Source organism: Magallana gigas, chromosome 2, assembly GCF_963853765.1.
Source record: "Magallana gigas chromosome 2, xbMagGiga1.1, whole genome shotgun sequence".
In the NCBI taxonomy this organism is placed as follows: Eukaryota; Metazoa; Mollusca; class Bivalvia; order Ostreida; family Ostreidae; genus Magallana; species Magallana gigas.
The window spans coordinates 22,797,002-22,815,473 of NC_088854.1; the positions used below are offsets into that span (position 1 = coordinate 22,797,002).

At 33.6% G+C, this 18,472-nt stretch overlaps 1 protein-coding gene across 7 annotated transcripts in view; it reads right to left on the reverse strand.

Moving 5' to 3' along the window:
• LOC105338403 (innexin unc-9) overlaps positions 1–18,472 on the reverse strand; it is a 58,425-nt gene that overhangs the window by 25,914 nt on the left and 14,039 nt on the right. The window contains exon 1 of one of the 7 annotated variants that reach the window (XM_011443505.4): positions 7,551–8,666. The exons of 5 other annotated variants lie outside the window; for them this stretch is intronic. In XM_011443505.4, coding sequence (XP_011441807.3) covers positions 7,551–7,744 — 194 coding nt within the window. In that variant the 5' untranslated portion in view covers positions 7,745–8,666. Of the gene's footprint in view, positions 1–3,638; positions 3,712–7,550; positions 8,667–18,472 lie in introns of those variants that run through there. One more of the 7 variants, XM_011443510.4, reaches the window with a different exon arrangement.

Consider the following 18,472-nt stretch of genomic DNA (forward strand, 5'->3'; position numbering starts at 1 on the left):
AATCAATACCGGCAAGAACACTGGTATCTTTAAATCGAACTCAACGCCGATTGGAAAGGGGTTGGGGGTCAGCTCCATAATAACAGACAATTTATAGCTTACAAGTACGTTCTTGTACCTTGTATATAAGATGTAATTTAATTTATTTTTTAATCATTTAATTCTGGTTGTAACGCGGCATTTGATTGGATAGAAAAATTTAGTTATATTTGTATAACCTGATTTGCACGCCACAAGACACGTCACAATGCACCAACGTCAAAAACGTACTAATCCGCTTGACATTACGTTTGAATTTTGAACAGATTAATATCATTTTTAAAAGTAAAACGGACTCAATTTGTACAGCAAATTACAGAAAATTAAATTATAAGGAATGAACTCAATATCTCTCCAAGTTATACTCCGTATAACCTGGGTTGGAGCAATTTACTTTTTTTTATAATCCGCTTCGCGGATTATAAAGCGTAAATTGCCCCAACCCAGGTTATACCAGTATAACTTGGGTAGGCATTGAGTTCATTCCCTAAATAATACAATAATTCAAGGAATATAAAAAAAACCACATTCAGAAATCATGAAGGTTTCATCATTAATGCAATCTTAATACATTTAGCTTTCCAGGAAAGCAAGTGTGAAGATGACTTCTAGTTCTTTTATTATAAGAAGATTACGACCCCATGATGCCTCCTCAGCAGGAGCAGGTAAGTAAAGCTAAGAAGTAATAAGAAGGAAGGGAAAGGATAAGCGCTGTTCATTAACAGGAAATGCATTTCATGATTTGAACGTATTTGTTAAGCACATAAATGTACATGCGCGGATCCAGAAAATTTTTCATGGGGGGGGGGGGGTCCGATGCACGGCTATTTCAGTTTGCCGGGGGGAGGGGGCATATTTTTGGTAATTTTATAATGTAATTAGAAGAAATACAAACAGGAACTCTGCAGGGACTCCAGACCCGCCATAACCCCCCTCTCTGGACCTGCCTTAACACCCCCTCTAGACCTGCGCATACATGTATGCGATTTGAATTGGAACTGCTTGAGACGTTCTTTAATTACAATTACATGTATGTCGTATAAAATAGCAATATATTTGACATGACGCAATAAAGAGTGTATTTTTAGACCAAAGCATGTAACATCCCTTATCTTTGAACAGCATTAGACAACTTTATTACCGTGTAAAATGTACTTCTTATGAAAAAAATTCAAAGTTAGTCTGAAACTTGCTGGATTATACTCTATCCTAATTGCTTCTAGACTGAGGATGATGTAAGGATATATTGGCCATAAACAGTGTCATTAAACTGTTTCATTTTCTTTTGACCTTTATTAAAATTTAATGACATTTTTACTTTGACAAGAAGTGTAGTTAGTTATCTTGTTTATAATTTCTAAAATTGCAAATGTGCACGGCTTAAAATCAACAGACTTTATATCTATTTTAATACCATTATGCAGGCTTTTTTTTTTAAATTTTAAGCTGCAAGCTAAGAATTTTAAGTTGATGAGACCTTTTGCACAATGTATTTAAAAAATATAATATGTTATTAAAAGGAAAGTCCATTGCCCATGAACCTTCGATCATTGCATGCTATATTGTATTTTGTTTTAGATTTGTAATCACTCCTAATTGAAAACGAGGCACGCAAAATCTGAGCGGAAAATCCGAAGGCATCCACAGACAGGACAATACAATTAATATCATTGCAGTGCATTCTGCTGTGGGACATATATACTCCGGGAATGTATAGGGGACCGAACAACTATTGATCGTAAAGTGTATGCTTAGTTTCATCATGTTTAGGATGATATTCTGTCTTTTTTATTGCCTAATTGCTCCAGTGTAGTTCCCCGTCTGGATTTTATATTCCTGCGAGCCATTTGACGAGCTTTGACAAATATCCCCACGGTGGGTTAGTGGGTTATCATTGAATTGTACACGAGTCATTTGTTTGCATACATTTTTCATAACAAATGTGTCGATGCAGAAATTAGCAACTTAATTCTAATTAGATAAATCTACCACAGAGATTTGAAGTTATAAGGCAACGTTTAAAATTTCAGATCTTATGTCTTTTTTTTCAGAATCACGATTGTGTATTTGTAATCGTATTGTTAATTTAAAAGTACTCAATGCTAGTACTGCAATATGTCAATACTGCTACTTTAGCATTAAATTTATCTGTGCTAGAGATTATCTATTCCGGCTAAACTACTTCAAAAACTCGAAAATCGTTGCTAAAATTAACTTTTATTCCGTACGGTGACTCGAATTACCTCACTGGACGTGTAAACCACGGCGTAGTTTAATTTAGGTGTCATTCATGATAATGATTATAACTGTTGTTGAACGTCTTTGCTGAATGCTCGGATATATACTCGTACACTGATAAGTGACGTCAACAACAACAACAAAAAATGAAAGCCTTGCAAGAGTTATATTAGAACACGTAAATAAATGCACCTCGTTCCTACTGCCATTATGTCGCACAAAATGTAGTCTTATCCTATAAACGATGGATAAATCACAGAGATTTCCCATTTCCATTATCATTCCATATTTAGGACTACCGTATTACCCATGTAAATCCTTTACTTCTGGCAAATCAAGCAAGTCTCCATTAATGTCGGATTCTGCATGTCGTGCAATAAATTTCATACGGAATTTCGGTCAATTTATTGAACATGCACACGATAGATGCTTTATCAAAAGTTTGGATTTATAAATGATTTTTTTAAGAACTGAATCTGCGTCGCATGATCAATTTCTGTAGTTGCATTAAGAGAAAGTTATGGGTTTTTAAACAAACGATTTTAATTTCATCATCACTGGCGTAATTTGAATATTCATCGTCAGTGCCATGCAAATGAGGCGGAAACATTGTATAAGAAATCGATTAGATAATAAAACAAATTGGTTGTAGCTTTTTCTACTCATTACACTTCGCTATGCAGTTCATTATTTCTGGTAGATTAAATGCTATTTTCTGCTTGTCTAGGTCTCTTCGTAATGGGATTGGAGGACTTCACTCAAGTTTTGCATGAAATTCGATCCTGGTTTCAAAGAGTATTAAAAGAAAGAAAGATAATGCAGTGAGTTGTTACATGAAATAGTGACGTGCGTTGAAAAGTTATCCATTTTTGAGAGAGAGAGAGAGAGAGAGAGAGAGAGAGAGAGAGAGAGAATACTTATATCGACTCGACAAAATGAAGTTCTCGTGAGAGTTATCGAAATGTCTGAGTTTATATAAACATCTGACTGACGATTCGTGAAAACGGTTACATGTAAGCGAAGACGCGAATTTATACGAAAATAAAATATCGCAAAATAAAAGAGAGTTTCAGTACCATGTAAAAACCGTACTCATCCGATATATTTTAAATGCGCATGTAGGATTCAATCTTATACATGTAACGTACATGGAGATAAAGTGTGACTCTGATTGTGATAAACAATTTTGAGACAATATATTCAAGGTACGTTAATAAGAAAGTTTACGAAAAAATGATAAAATAGTGATTTTATTTACCAACCTCAACGCCAATTGAAAAGGTAATTATAATTAAGAAGTAACAAAATGTGTTTTCCTGTATCATCTCTACACTACGAGAATATATCTGATTATAGCTTACCGCATGTGTATATCTTCTGTTCGCACTAATTGTGACCACCATGCGCTACATATTCTGAACAATAAGTGTTGATAAATAGTTTATTTACTCACCATGTTTTACAATCAAGTTCAGATGATAAACAGATGTTGCACGACTACTGGAAAATTTTACGGACAAAAATCAATTTACCAGTCGTATATCTAACTCTATATCTGCGGTGAAAAGACGAGGTGTGGTAGATGTAATTAATACTTAAGATCTTCATTACACCATGTCGTGATCAAATGTAAATATCTAATTGTTTACTCAAAAAATTCAAGAGGACTAAAGACTGTCACTGTCAGAAACAATCAAAATCATTATTGCTCAAATTTTTTTATCAAAGATTTAACAATAGATATCTGCCAAAGGGGCTCTTATTTCAAGTTGAAAATTAATTGTAGATCAATATTAAGAAAACAATGAATAAAACCTGTTACAATCGATACTTGTCAACGTTTTCTTAACTCAATCAAAGGCAAGAATTTGTGGACATTCTTATTTCATTCTGACACGAAATGCAACGGAATTCATGATTTTACAAGTACAGTTGCATTGACAGTTTGAAATTTCAATCTAATTGCATGTAAGTAAACCTGTGAATACTCAATCATATCATTCGAAGTCTCTTTTATTAAATCAGCTGTATATGGTTATAAAAGTCAACGGTTTTCGTTATTCCGCTCATAGAGTTCGCCCGCATGGGTTATTTTAAAACCAAAATCAGGAGTAAATTTCATTTCATTTTGGAGTTTGTTGAGGACAAGATCTCTGATATTTGGAGTAACAACTGTTCACCTGTAAACATTGACCAATAATGATAAACATCAAATGATCTTTCTCTCGAGACGATGCTGCATTAAAGCAAGAGGTTTTTATATACATGTACAAGGCATATACATGTAGATAAGGTCGAGAACAGGTGTCTAATTGTATTTTATAGTTACTCATATTATATGGAGTCTCAAATCACTATATCAAGTCTGCCTATAACATAACCTTAAATTATTATATCAAGTGAACCTATATTGCTGCAAGGCATCATTTTCTATGGTACTGGAGGTGCACTGTTTGTTTCAACAAATGATTCTACAGGTCTGGGCACCTTGTAATAATACTTGCTATATGTATTTAGACAAGTTTGACGGGGGGGGGGGGTGGGGTGTTAAGTCACACAAGGAATTCAAACAACAAAACATGCAAAAGGAGATAAAAAAAAACATTCCAGTGAAAATTTCAAATGTAAAAAACCCTAGCAGCAAACTAGCAGAAACACTCTGATTTACAAGAAAGTTTGTGGCAGACTCTTCACTTTAGCAAGTAAGACGGATGTTTGTTTTTTCTAGGGCCTCATTTTCGCTAATTAGCGCTAGATATCTGTAGGGTTGTCGGGTGAGAGCGTCTGAAGTAATCAAAATCAAACTGACTCTTTCTCCTTTCGAGTGTTTTCAAAACAAGTAGATAAATGTTGCACGGATCGCCAGCTGTGGCACCTTGTCTACAGAGACTCACTTTTATACATACGTGAACGTATATATACATGTTAATACGGCAAACAAATTCACACTGTACTGATTCTTAAGGAGGCTGTTTGGTCAATAAGTTAACCATCAGATCTACCTTGAGTCTTTAAATATGATTGATTTTTATCCTCAAATTATCATTAAATGAAAAAAAAAACATTTAAATATCTTGCTTTATAATTGAAAAGACTAAACTTTATACAGAGCTCTCTTGTTTAATATAGTAATCCACAAATGGTCAGAATCATTCGGTCTTCTCTTAAAATGACAATACAAACGATTCTTTATGCGATTCATATGCAAATTCCTGTGGAAATTTTGTAGATAATACCCATACAACCATATCCAAGCTCTGTTTCTTACGAAGTAATCTATGTTCAAGTGCATGTCTGTTTGCTCAATTTCCTTACATTATCTTTGCATGTTTTAATTATATTTCACACATGGTTCACAAACAATAGGAACGAAACGTGTACCGAAAAGAAGAAAAAAGTTAATCAAACAGGCGATAACGCCCAATTGATGTTGGTAAACAATATTGAGTAACGTGATTTTCGAACAATTGACCCCCCCCCCCCCTCCCCTCTTCTCGTATCTGAAATAATAATAAAACACGTGATCTTTATAAATCATTCGTCAGAGATCATCGGAAAGTATTTTTGAAAAGAAAGAACCGCTGCATGACAAATTAATTAAATGATACCATATGGCAAACTGAAACGTCTGACATTTTTGTCTATCTCCATGGTAAAATTTCAAAAGAGCCTGAAAAAAGCATTGAAACGATGACAGTTGTTCGTCGCATTTCAAAGACTGTGTAATACTACCTACACGATGATGCAGATACTGGAGAATGACCGCGTGTAGAACAGGCCTTCGTACAAAGCACTTGTATTTCTGGATCAAAAATGGCATTTTATTTCTATCAACGACTGGCGAAAGTAATATCAGAGGCAGTGGAGCAGAGAGACTTCATGAAATAACAAGTCACAGAAATGCAATTTACAGGAAATGTAGAATATAATATAACACAGCATGGCATGGATACATCTTACAAAAATAGAACCGTGGCATTACAGCCTTAGAGTGGGACAAAATTAAAGTCGCTGAACGAAGCCTTCCCCGTGACGCGATACAATGTAAGCCTGGGTGCAATAGGAGATGGTTATAGAATTACACAGACATGTACTTTATGATTTACATCAAATTAATGTATAACGTCTGCAAAGGTTGTTTCAGGCGCTAAGATTTGTACTTCTGTTAGTGGTACACTTTAAAACAGTATTGTTTCAGACATTAACCCCTTTATATATAATCCTTGGTTACTTACCAATTAATGCAGTTAATACATTCATTGCATTGGCTATAAAATAGTTGTCGTATGTACACACTTTTATTTTAAACCAACAATAAGTTAAACAACTTGAATGCAACCCCCTACACGTCTCTTTCCTACCCACCATCAATCCACGCACAATAATTGAAAACATAAAGAAAAATGCAGTTTTAATCAAATAGTTTTATCTTCTTGCAATCACTAGCTGTATATGACGTCAAAATGACGTGTGTGTTTTTTTTGCCATTTGGACAAAGTGGAACATCGTTATTCCTATAAACGTCAATGTTAATCTTTCTTTTTTCAAGTACAGATTTGAAGCTAATTTTTCCGCCAGTAATTATTCTGCGATATATAAAGATACATGTAGATGTACACATATCTTTTTTCAAGCTTGAGCTCAATGTTTCTTAGAAGAAAACCGTTAGAAAAAAGCAATGTTATTTATTAAAGTCTTCAAAGACGGGAATCCTATATCAATTTTAAGATTAGGGTTAACTTTATGATTTTTTTAAATTTGAGGACATTTGAATTCATTGAAAATCATGAAAAAATTATTAACATGTATCTGATTGATAATCATATGGAGTTAATCAATGGCACTCATTTTAAGACCTTGTCATACTTTGTAATGTTATCACATCACATTTACTCAATGCATTTTGTATCGTTTGATATACAGTAGAAAGAAAATGAAAGCAAAGTGTTATGGAGTTGAACAATAATGTACCAAGACACACACAGTTATTCACATATGTTTTGTACATACTCGTATCTATGATAGGCAGTGTTAGTTTAACATTTAGAAAATAACACTTCTTTTTTTAATATGATATATATACGTTTTATAAGTGTGCCGTTCGTATAAATTATACATTAATACCTGGATAGAGCATGTGTGATAGAAATGAAAGCCGTGGGTTTTTCAACCCAGAATGAAAAAAGGACCAAAGTAAAAAAAAAATTGAGAAAGTTATTAAAGTTGATGTTAAAGATAGACTTGTGATGACGTCATGAGAAGAATAAACTTACAAAGATGCTCCTTCGGAGGTTTCGGGTACTACCGTTTCATGTGCAGATGGTGTTGAGGAATGGGATGTCAGGTGAATCGTGTGCTCCAACCGTTCACCGATTTCAGAACCTCTCCTAAGAGTGCTTCGTCTCCTACCGGAAGTGAGAGCAGTAGTCGCGGCAACGTCACTAAAGAAACGGACCATAGACGGCATGACGGTCGTGAATGGTGTTCATTCCTCACCAATTACTATTTCGTACGAGGGAAGTGTTCGAAAACAATCCGTATGAGGTATGCTTTTTTGCACAGTTTCAGTTAAAGTTAGAAATACACCTCTTCACCTAAGGAAGCTCTCCAAGAACTTTCGCCTTTGGTTTAGTAGAATTCTTTTCTTATCAGAAAGCACCGAACAAATTCGGATGATATCTATCCGAATATAAGACCCTTTCGATATAGAAATCTGGATTTTTTTATGTGCAGAAATCCTTAAGCGATATAACTGCGGAAGAGAGCAAACTATCGGTCAGACGGCTTCACAAAGTTTGATCGATGCTTGTTATATCTTAAAGAGATACATAAACACTTCATTATTTGAAGCCTCTGTTTTGCGTTGATGCTACCCTGCAAATATTTATCAGATTGTATTCATTTTTTTTTTCAAACGGAAATCCCATAAATCCCTGGACAGCTACAACGATAGCATACAAATGCCTCTGCCATTAAACTCCAAGAATAGTTCTTAAACATGGCGATCAATTTCCTCTCAGGGTGTAACAAGGGTTCTCTCAATCAGAATCGAAATCCTTTTGACAAACACATCTTTAATTCTTCTCTAAGATGAACTTGCCAATGACCCCATCATTGGCATCGCTCGGATCATCTTTACGTGTAACCCAAACTTGCACACTTGTATTTCAATCACAGAAAAAGGCTTTATTCCAAAGGTCTTTTTAAAACAGGAAACTAAAGTATTTTCTCTATCTCTGATCTGACAGTTGTTTAAGAAATCCTTGTCATTGCATCTGCACATGTGATGAAAACCATAGTCGAGAAATCGAGGAGTATTTGCATGAAAGTGAGCCTGTTTACGCAATGATCAACTCCATTACGATAACTCCTTTAGATGCAAAGAGAAGAGGTAGCAGAAAAGCAGATGGGTTTGAAATAACTTCTATGGGAAACTAACGACACACTCAAATTCTAAGCTGTGGGGTCAAAAACAATTAATCATTTATGAAGTGAAGGAATTTATACGTTATCTTTTGCAGGCAGACATCATCACACGCAGCACTTAGGCTGTGAAAATACGATCTTTTTTCTCCGCGGTGTAGAATCCCCTCACGCTGGCAAAAACGATGTTCGATTTCTATACATTTACATTTTAGTTCATTATATCATAACGTTTTTATTTACCACCTTAGAAAAAGAACGCTTAAATGAACAATTTCGGCAATTACACTGCATGGCACTTAGCGTTTGTCAGAGAAGGAGGTTTAATAGCACAAATGCCTATTTATTACAGGCATTTGCCTGCAACATATTCTAGAAATATGCGGGACCATTTTGGAGTTTGGCTAGAGGTTGACAGACAATCAATATATAAAGATATTAAGTGCACATAGATTGTCAAATCTTCTGTGACCAAACAACGGGCACACATAATCTTCCTACATTAATCATTTATTAAAAAATTAATAATCGTCCGCACACTGGACCCGATGTTTAATGACATCCCGATCCCGATTAAGTGGAGGTGAGATCCTGGAAACGTCGATGGGATGCATTATTTAGAATCTCGGGTTTATAGTTTAATATAAAAAAATTCAAGTAAAGACAAGATCTCACAATATTTTTTTCATATTATTCTTATTCATTATTATTGTATTTCATTCTCCATACATTCAAACATAATGTGTTTTCCGTGGTCATGGCATAGCGATTTAATGTTAATTTTGTAACATGTTAAATTCTAACAGATGATTAAAAGATATCAAATACAATAGGCAACATGTTTCATGTACTGACAAAGTCATATATATGTACATGCGCATGTAGTGCAAGAGTATAGATTTCTTATTTTAAAAAAAGGGACAAGGGGTTTCAAAACAGATGGTGGCCAATATGTCAAAATTACATTACAATAAGAATATTGGGTCAATGTGGTGACTATTGCGATTGTAAATATGTTGTATCTTAGTTTTTAATAGATTTTGTATGCATCCTAATGGTGTTATTATTGATCGATTGATGACGAGCGTTGATGAGTGTTAAAGATTTGTGACTGCGTTGACGAATACTGATCGAGTACCAAAAACAACGCCGGTTAATTACTACCCGGTATGTCAGGACAAAGAAAGTAATACCCAGAAAATGAATAAAGCTGCACATAAATTTTATAACGAATAGGTTAAAAAAAACATTTGATATTTTTTACAGGTATTTTAAATGAAACGATTAAGAGAAGTGAGAAGTAACAATAATCCGACAACAGAAATACTGAGTACATATTTGTCTGTTTCCCCTTTCTGTATGCTTCGCATGTATTTCATTTTCTCTTGGTTTGAATACCTGATGACAAAAATAATCATTGGAGAGATAGACATTACTGACTAGGTTTTGAGATTTCGATAGAGAGAGAGAGAGAGAGAGAGAGAGAGAGAGAGAGAGAGAGAGAGAGCGTCAAGGTGATGTATTTACAGGTATACATGTAGATATGCTGATATGATGGTATCTCATTCAGCTTTACCAAGCTTCTTTTTGGCCATTATATTTGAATATTTATACATCTTATCTGTTTTTCCAGACGTGTAAAAGATAACGGTTTTGTCATTCGCTGCAGGTTTCTGAAAATGATCGGTTGCAATAAAAGCTAAATGGACATTCCAATCGGTTTATTAACCTCTATAGAAATCCCAAACTTTTGTTTTACTGAAAGAGTTTGGGTGGTATTGAATGGATCATTATTAGTAAAAAGCTTTCATAAATATTTAAAGTAGTTGGAGTTGAAAGATTTTTTTTACATATATGTTTTGAATTCGCAAGATGTGTGTTTTGCGTTTGAAAATTTCAAATACATACCATATATATTACATATCTTATAGAACTATTTCAACCGTTTTTAGCTATGATGTAAGAGAATAATTATATCAAATTAATGACTAGTATTTGTACTTAATCGTAAATTACTTAATACATGATTTTTCCATTTATCAGTATTAAGCAACCATTTTGAGACATGAAACTGGGAATGTGGTGGTGATGATTTTTGAATGATCGCCTAAATGACCTGATCTCTACAGTGAAATTGCTAGCAATTCATCATAAAAAAGCGCCAAGCCGTCATCTTCCTTCTCGGCTCAACCCCGACAGTTTTTCTACCACCTATGGTAAGATTTTCCGGGAAGCCTGTGGGTCCCGTGTCCTATTTCACCTGCTACCGGTTCATCCTATAGGAAAGCTTGTATCGATTTCCGAAACAACAAGCTGATACTTTGAAAACCTAAATCTGGACTTGGCTGTCGAGATTGTATCGTTAAAAGATTTGCTTAAGCATCAAAGCTAGATAGACTCTAGTTTGCATTTTTTTTTAAACAAAGCTCTATTTAAATCAATGAAATATGCTTTTAAGCGGAGAACATTGACATTTTGTCTTACAACACAACAAAAGCTAATATTGCTTAGAGTTTTACTGTATTTATTTTTTTTAATTGTCTACATGTAAAAGTGAGAAGAAAATGGGACAGAAGTCGAGTAGTTTTGTTTGAAAGTTTAGTTGATTTTAAGTTATTTCACATATAGTTTTATAGATTTACATCGTTCGAAAATGATTCAGAAACAAGAGTGAAAAAAAAACGAAACAAAATACACATAAAAATTGTCGAAAGGAAAAAAATATTAACATATCGTTTTAAATACTAAACAACACAATGCATAGTTGCACTCAGAGGTATTGCCAAAATCTAAACAAGATAGAACGACATCGGAATGATTCTTTCTACCCTACGAACTACTTTTGAAATGCATTTATCAGACAAACACTGACTGCTTTGGTCTAACAATATACGCGTTATCTATCAGAGGATATAAATGCCGAGTTATGCATCTTGTATGCTATCGCTGCCATAGGCGTATGCACAATAAGTGCATAGAGAGTTTGATTATAACTGTGCCATTCATGCTTTAACATTTAAAATATTTGGTCTGCAGTTTCTGCAATTGTTCTGTCTACATTTTTCATGAGCTGTATTTTAAGGTTCAATCTGCATCTTATAAGGGAAGCAACCCTTCGACACCAAGATTTTGTCGCATTGTTTAAAAAAGTCTAGGGTAGCACGACCCTTACGTCGAGTGTACTCGATACAATTTTCTAATTTATCAATAATATTAAAAATAGAAAAGTAAACTTTAGCGGTACTATAAAATCTGAAACTCTTTCTTTTGATTCTCTTCCTTTCGTTATAAGTGAAGTTTCTCGTTAAAAAAGAAACATTTTACGTTTGAAGTAACGAGTCTATGAATTGAATTGCCAAATTCATATCACTAGTACCTTAGAGAAAAAATAAGTTACATCAAAGTAAATTATTAATCTTTTGATGCCTCGTAAATTTTTTGAAATGCATGAAATTACATTTTATGATTAAGGTTAACCACAGAATTTTTTGGCTCGAAACATGCATGTGACATAATACTTGTGCTTTCCGTTTTTTCTCTTATGAATCCCTTTTTGTCGGGAAATTGTAAAAAAAAAATCTACTTAGGCTTTTGCAAAATCGCATACGTCATTCCAAACACCCTTAGGATTATAAATTTAATAATCTTTCTTGACTATTCGTATTTGATTTGCAATCATGCTTTTCGACGCAAAACAAATAAAAATACAATAGGATATCTCTTAGCTGTCATCGAAATATATTTGATATTTGAGGTTAGGGGTGACACCACGAATCGATAGAAAATACATTTGAGTTTTGACGTATGAGAAGGGTAATAAATAAACTCACTATTCCAGAAAAGTCGTAGTATTGAAACCTAGTTTAAAGCAAGGAACGACTACTTTTAAATATGAATCGCTCACTAGCCATATGTTACACAAAAAATTCCAATACAAATACATATCTTAGTATTACTAAACACATGAACAATTACATAACTTCCCAGAAAGATAAATGATTGCGACAAACTTTTTTTTATAATAGGAAAACCCAACAACATTTATTAGAAAAATTATATGAAAGTGAATTTGAAACACAAGCAATGTATGGTTGTTTATATTCTAAAGTTTGGTTAACTTAAGATGGTGGTAAAATCCAACGTTCAAACCGGTTTGGCTTGAACAATACTTTTTGTTTTTGATCATATTTTACTGTAACATATTGATTACAATGGGATTGGGCACAAGCTTTATAACGTATGTAGCCCTCTTCCTAATTTAAACCGGTATTGTGTATTAATAGTAGGCCTCAATTACATTCTTCTCTCAAAGCCATGTCATTGGTACATTATTTGAGGTACATGTCATACATACATGTAAGTATATATAAATAAACATGCACTCAGCGTATTATAAAGTGTATTTCATACCCCTCCCCCCTCCCACCTTCCCACCTTTCCCGTTATATTTTAATTCTGGCACACACCTACTATTTATGTCATAAATATAATAGGTACTTAGTGTGTTATTACAATGTCTATGATAAAAATTTATAATGCTTCATAAATATTCATATACAGGTATATCAACAATATGCAAAACTAACAAAAGTACATGACATATTAAGTGATTTTTACATTTTGATGTTCATATGAAAAAAGGAAAAATTATTACTACAAAGTGAAATTTGCGAATTGGCAAAATAATTGTTCATGTATACGCATCTATATAGTTGAAGCTAGGTCAGAAGAGTTTGGGGTCAAGAGTACATATGCTAATCAACATGTTAATGTAGTTTATTTTTTCACATGAACAAACACCAGAGATTATTGAAATGAAAATTGAGTGATGACTCTTCTACGGTTGTATACTTGTAGATTTATAATCGATTTTAGAAACTCTACCATTATAGTCTGGGATTTCCGACATCCTATCCTGCAGTTATTACGTCATTTAACATCACGTACTCTACACAAGAAAAATCTGTCATAATAATTCAATCATTTTCTATATTTAGATATCGTATGAAAAGATGGAAACCATTGGCATCATATCCTTAGAATTAATTATGGCTAAAAGGTCGCTCAACCTGCCTTCACGCCAGCCAATTAATTTATGAATTTTTTATTATGGTGATGTCAATTTTTAAAATGTGACTATAATTCTTTTTAGTTCTCTTTTTTTAAAATGAAAAATGATTGAAATTTATAATTTAGTAAAAAAAAATTAAATAAAAAGACTTAGTTTACCTTTCTTATCTTAAAAAAAAGAAACAAAAAGTGCCTGATGATGGATAGTTAGAGAAATCACCATTTGATTATGTTATTATTAATTGAAAACAAAAATTCAACTAATGCAATAGAAATGTTATTATCCTCTTTATCTGTGGATGAATAATTTGATAAACTGTTATTGATACAGAGATGGTAAGTTTATATAAGAATTAAATGTGACATTTTGAATGAAAAATGTCTCAATAATAAAGCTAAAAGTTTATGGGTTGAAAGTTACATTTTCTTTTTCTCTATTTCCCGGAGAGTTTGACTGTGTAACTTTCTTTAAGGGACTGCACAGGTGTTGAACTATAAAAGCCTATAATATATATATGAACCAAAAAAAAGGATAATTATACAACTATTTCTACAATGTTCTTTAGTTTGAATCAAGAGGATCAGAAAATTTCACTTTGGCTGGAACTTGTAGACCATTTATTTCATTTCATTAAATAATTTAATTAAATTTCAAGTTCTCTCTAATGTCCTATTACTGGAAAGACTTGTCGGTGAAGTGCATTTTAAGTCACACGTTTAATTAATGATATTAATGCTGAGTACCATTACAAGATTATATGAATATCAGTTTCAATAGAAACCGAAATGTTATACATGTACCATATCTTTTTATTTGTTGTCAGCGGAGCCAAAAGCGAGATTACCATTTTCACAGAAATTCTCGAATTAATTCTACACATTGCCAGTACATTGACGTCCATTCTACGATGGCCTTTTCATGCATTCAACAGGACATAACTATCTCGACGAATGGCTATGCAATGCACAAGAAGAATACTGGCTGAATTTTAATTAATAAACAGTTTTCAATCCACATCAGAGACAAAGATCGTGAGTAAGAGAAAAAAAGGGTTTTGTTTTTGTACCTTAAACCTTAGATTAATCACTCGGTTTATCGATCAAGCAGCTAGTTTATATTTGCTACAAAGGCGGCGGTTTCCCCTCAAGTCATCGGTTTAAATCTGGGTTTTTATTTGGACAATCAGTCAGATTGGGTCAGCGGTGATAGCTTTGGTGACGTGTACGACAATCTTCGTCATCAGGCTCGAACTCCTGCCCGAGTACTAAGAGATTTGTGATGCCCGTTTTATGCCCATATTTGTTCTCATAACAGATGCACAATATGTACATTAGTTAATGCGATTAGCAATAACTTAAGTGGGACTAAAAAAAGGAATCGGCGCTTGTGATGTTGCGCTCAGTCAAGGCAATCAAATCTGCATCGATAGCTTTTAAGATCTTCATCGTCTTGGAATTTCAGTTTTATGGTTCTTCCTCAAACAAATTGACGTAAAAAGTCCAGTTTGAGTTTTCCACTATCTTAAGACAAATAATGAGATGGAATAATCAAAGGCCATATTCATGGCGGTGTTTGTTCATTAACAGGTTTGTCATGTAGACGGTTTTAAGGTTTTCTCGTCATAATATTTCGGGAGACATGGGAAAATAACTTTATGTTGAGGTATTAAACGAGACTTCTTTTAAAAACCACTTTTAATGACGTAGACATAATAAATTATGCAATTAAACAGCATAGCATCTAAACATTGATAGTTGAGTTTTACTATCCGAAAAGAATAAATAAAGCTTGATTAAATTTATATATATATAAATGAGTTAATTATAGTTAACTCATTAATTTATGTAAATTGTATCGAATTTTAACTATAATATTTTCATGAATGCATTCATGAGATCGTTATTTTCAGTAAAATACAGCGTAAATCATTTTCAAAGAATATCAAAATTAACTGTGCATCTGTCGTTGAATTGTTCTATTTTTTCTAACATTAAAAAAAGTATTGATCATTACAAGTAGAAAAGCTTTTCAGATAAACCACATCTTCCGGGTGTACTTTATCGTGACGTCTTCGTTGTTAAAAGATGCGACCACAAATCATGCATCCTTAAGTTCTGGGATATGAATGCCTTAAATGCCTGCGTAATGCATCTAAATGCATCCACAAGATTTATTGAATTTTCAATTAGTTGTGTGCTTAACTCAAACAATTGTTCATAGCTGTTGCCAGTGCAACACCACCGCAAGCTAGTGATGTAAGCACACAAAAGTTATCTTTCTTGCAGCGGTTAACTCCGGGAACAGTTGGTTGGTGTAAAACGCTTGCTCAAATATTTACAGAATCTTTTTATCCTCGTATTTATAGAAATTCCCGTCTGAAATTGTTTGTTGCAGTAATGACCAATTTTGTACCTTTCCTCAACAAACAATCAATTTGCTTAATGTGTGTCCGTCTATTTCTAATTTAAAGATATGTTCCCCGATCATGCAACAGCTTTTTTACAGTACGGTATTGGGTATTTGAAAAATGATCGCATAAACATTATATCGTACTAATACCATTCTTAACAACTGGTGGGGCCTTTGAAGCAGTCAGTTGCCGACAATGCTGCAGATACCGATGACAGAGCCATATCCTTGAAACTATACTCCTAACACACCAGAAGACATTAAAAAATCCCAGTCAATCAACGCAATTCAAAGTTTTAAAATGTTATCATATACAGGCGACAGATGCAAAGCGCACAAGATGTAAACTATACCGTAAATCTGCCAAACGACGTGTAATAAAAACACTCCCAAACAGTCTTAAAGCAAAGTGAAACACATGTAAGGGGTCAGGCAATAATAATGGTCTCGTAAACTGACAATGTGAACGTTTCTGCCAAAACTATAGGTGAAGATAATCAAGTTCTGCAGAATTAAGCCATCGAAGTGCAAGTGAAAGGCATCTTGCATATATTTTGATTTGTCAACAAAATCTGGACGAAATTCCAAACTATAATGAAAGACCAGTTGTCTCATAATTTTTACAATAAATCCGTTTCTGCCACCTTGCTTACGTAACTGCCAAGAAAAGTACAAGTTTTCTGTCACTCTAATGCATTTGTAATTGATGGAAGAAGATATATGAAGATGCTTCTTTGCATCAATTTGAAAACACGTGTTCTGAAGTTTTTTACTATCATTTATCTCGTAATAACTTTTGTCTGTTTCCAGTAACGATTTGAGAAGTTTTATTCAAAGGAATGGTACATGTATCATACACGCACGTGATACTTTTCAGTTGGTATGACGTCGTGCTGCGTGATATTCAGTTTGTTTTGGCCTCATTAAATAAAGTTTTAATGATGCATTCAAAGAGAATTGGCAAGGATGTTATACAAAATATCTGAAGTGAATTTAAAAGAATTAACTTTTTTATATCTTGATTTTAGAACTACGAAAGAATCCCTTTTCTTTATACAGATTAAATTTTCTTTCCTTTAAAATAAAACCAGACAAACACAATTAATGTTTGTCGAGCAATCGACGAGATACGATGATGGTATTAAATAAATTTATATCTTGATCAGGCATAATGATTTTCATATCATCCGGCAAATCATACCATTATCAACGATAAGATACGACAAAGAGTCGATTTCTTGTATTTTTTTAATATCACAAAGAAAAATAACTGTGGTAGTTGAAATAAAATAGCAAATGTGCTTTCAGAGGATAGATGAAGTTTGAAGGTAATTAATTGCTTTGTCGTGCCTTCATCCTCTGCAGTCTGTTCTCTCCCTCTTACAAACTATTCAATTCTTTCCGTGGGCAGTAGTTGCTTCGATTTGCGCGACATAACAAATGTGCAGGTAGGGATATAAAGATCGACGGATCGGAAGTACAGATTGTTCATTGATTGAAAAATAGCATCTTGGGTTTCCGTTGTCATTTACTCCGAGGACCGTAGTATGAAAGCGCCTCGTTGGAAATGATAATCATTGCCACAATCTGGCGTAGGTTCCAGCGTGTCTATGCGTAATAAAAAATACAGAAAAAATCAATTTCTGAGATTATCCTTTGTTTTTTTTATGTCTTAGACGTCTTACTTCCGGTCAGAATTGCAGTTAACCTTGATTGGATATGCATGCCTTAAGTCTGCTTAATAAATAATTTATTTTTCGTCATTTAATTTATTTCTTATAGTCATAATTCACTTTTTTTCCTTTGAAAGGAAGTAAAAAGCAAAGCCGGTAACGATTTGATATTTCATGTTATGTCATATTTATGACGTTTCTTAACAAATCAGGTGATAATTTACAAAGATTCGTTTAAAACAAGTGGGACCAAAATATACCCGAAGGCTTAAATGAAGTCTGGAAATATTCAAATATGTCAAAACTACTAGTCCAAGACCTTTTGAATCACCAGAGGTGATTCATAATTCAACATGAATCATAAGAGAAAGCAGAGGTGCATTAAGGTACACATGTTTCGATTTCAAACCCCACGTGTTTTATTGAAATGCATTAAATGCCCTTCTTTTGGGAGAGTCCCGCAAATGCATGCACGTACCGCCTCCTTAATAATTCAAGAAAACATCTAGTCAATGACCATAAAATCAATAACTACAACAAAGAACTATATAAACTGGAAGAAGGGTCGAAGGTCAAATCCATACTGACAGCGTGGTATATACTTATTTAATGTTGAACA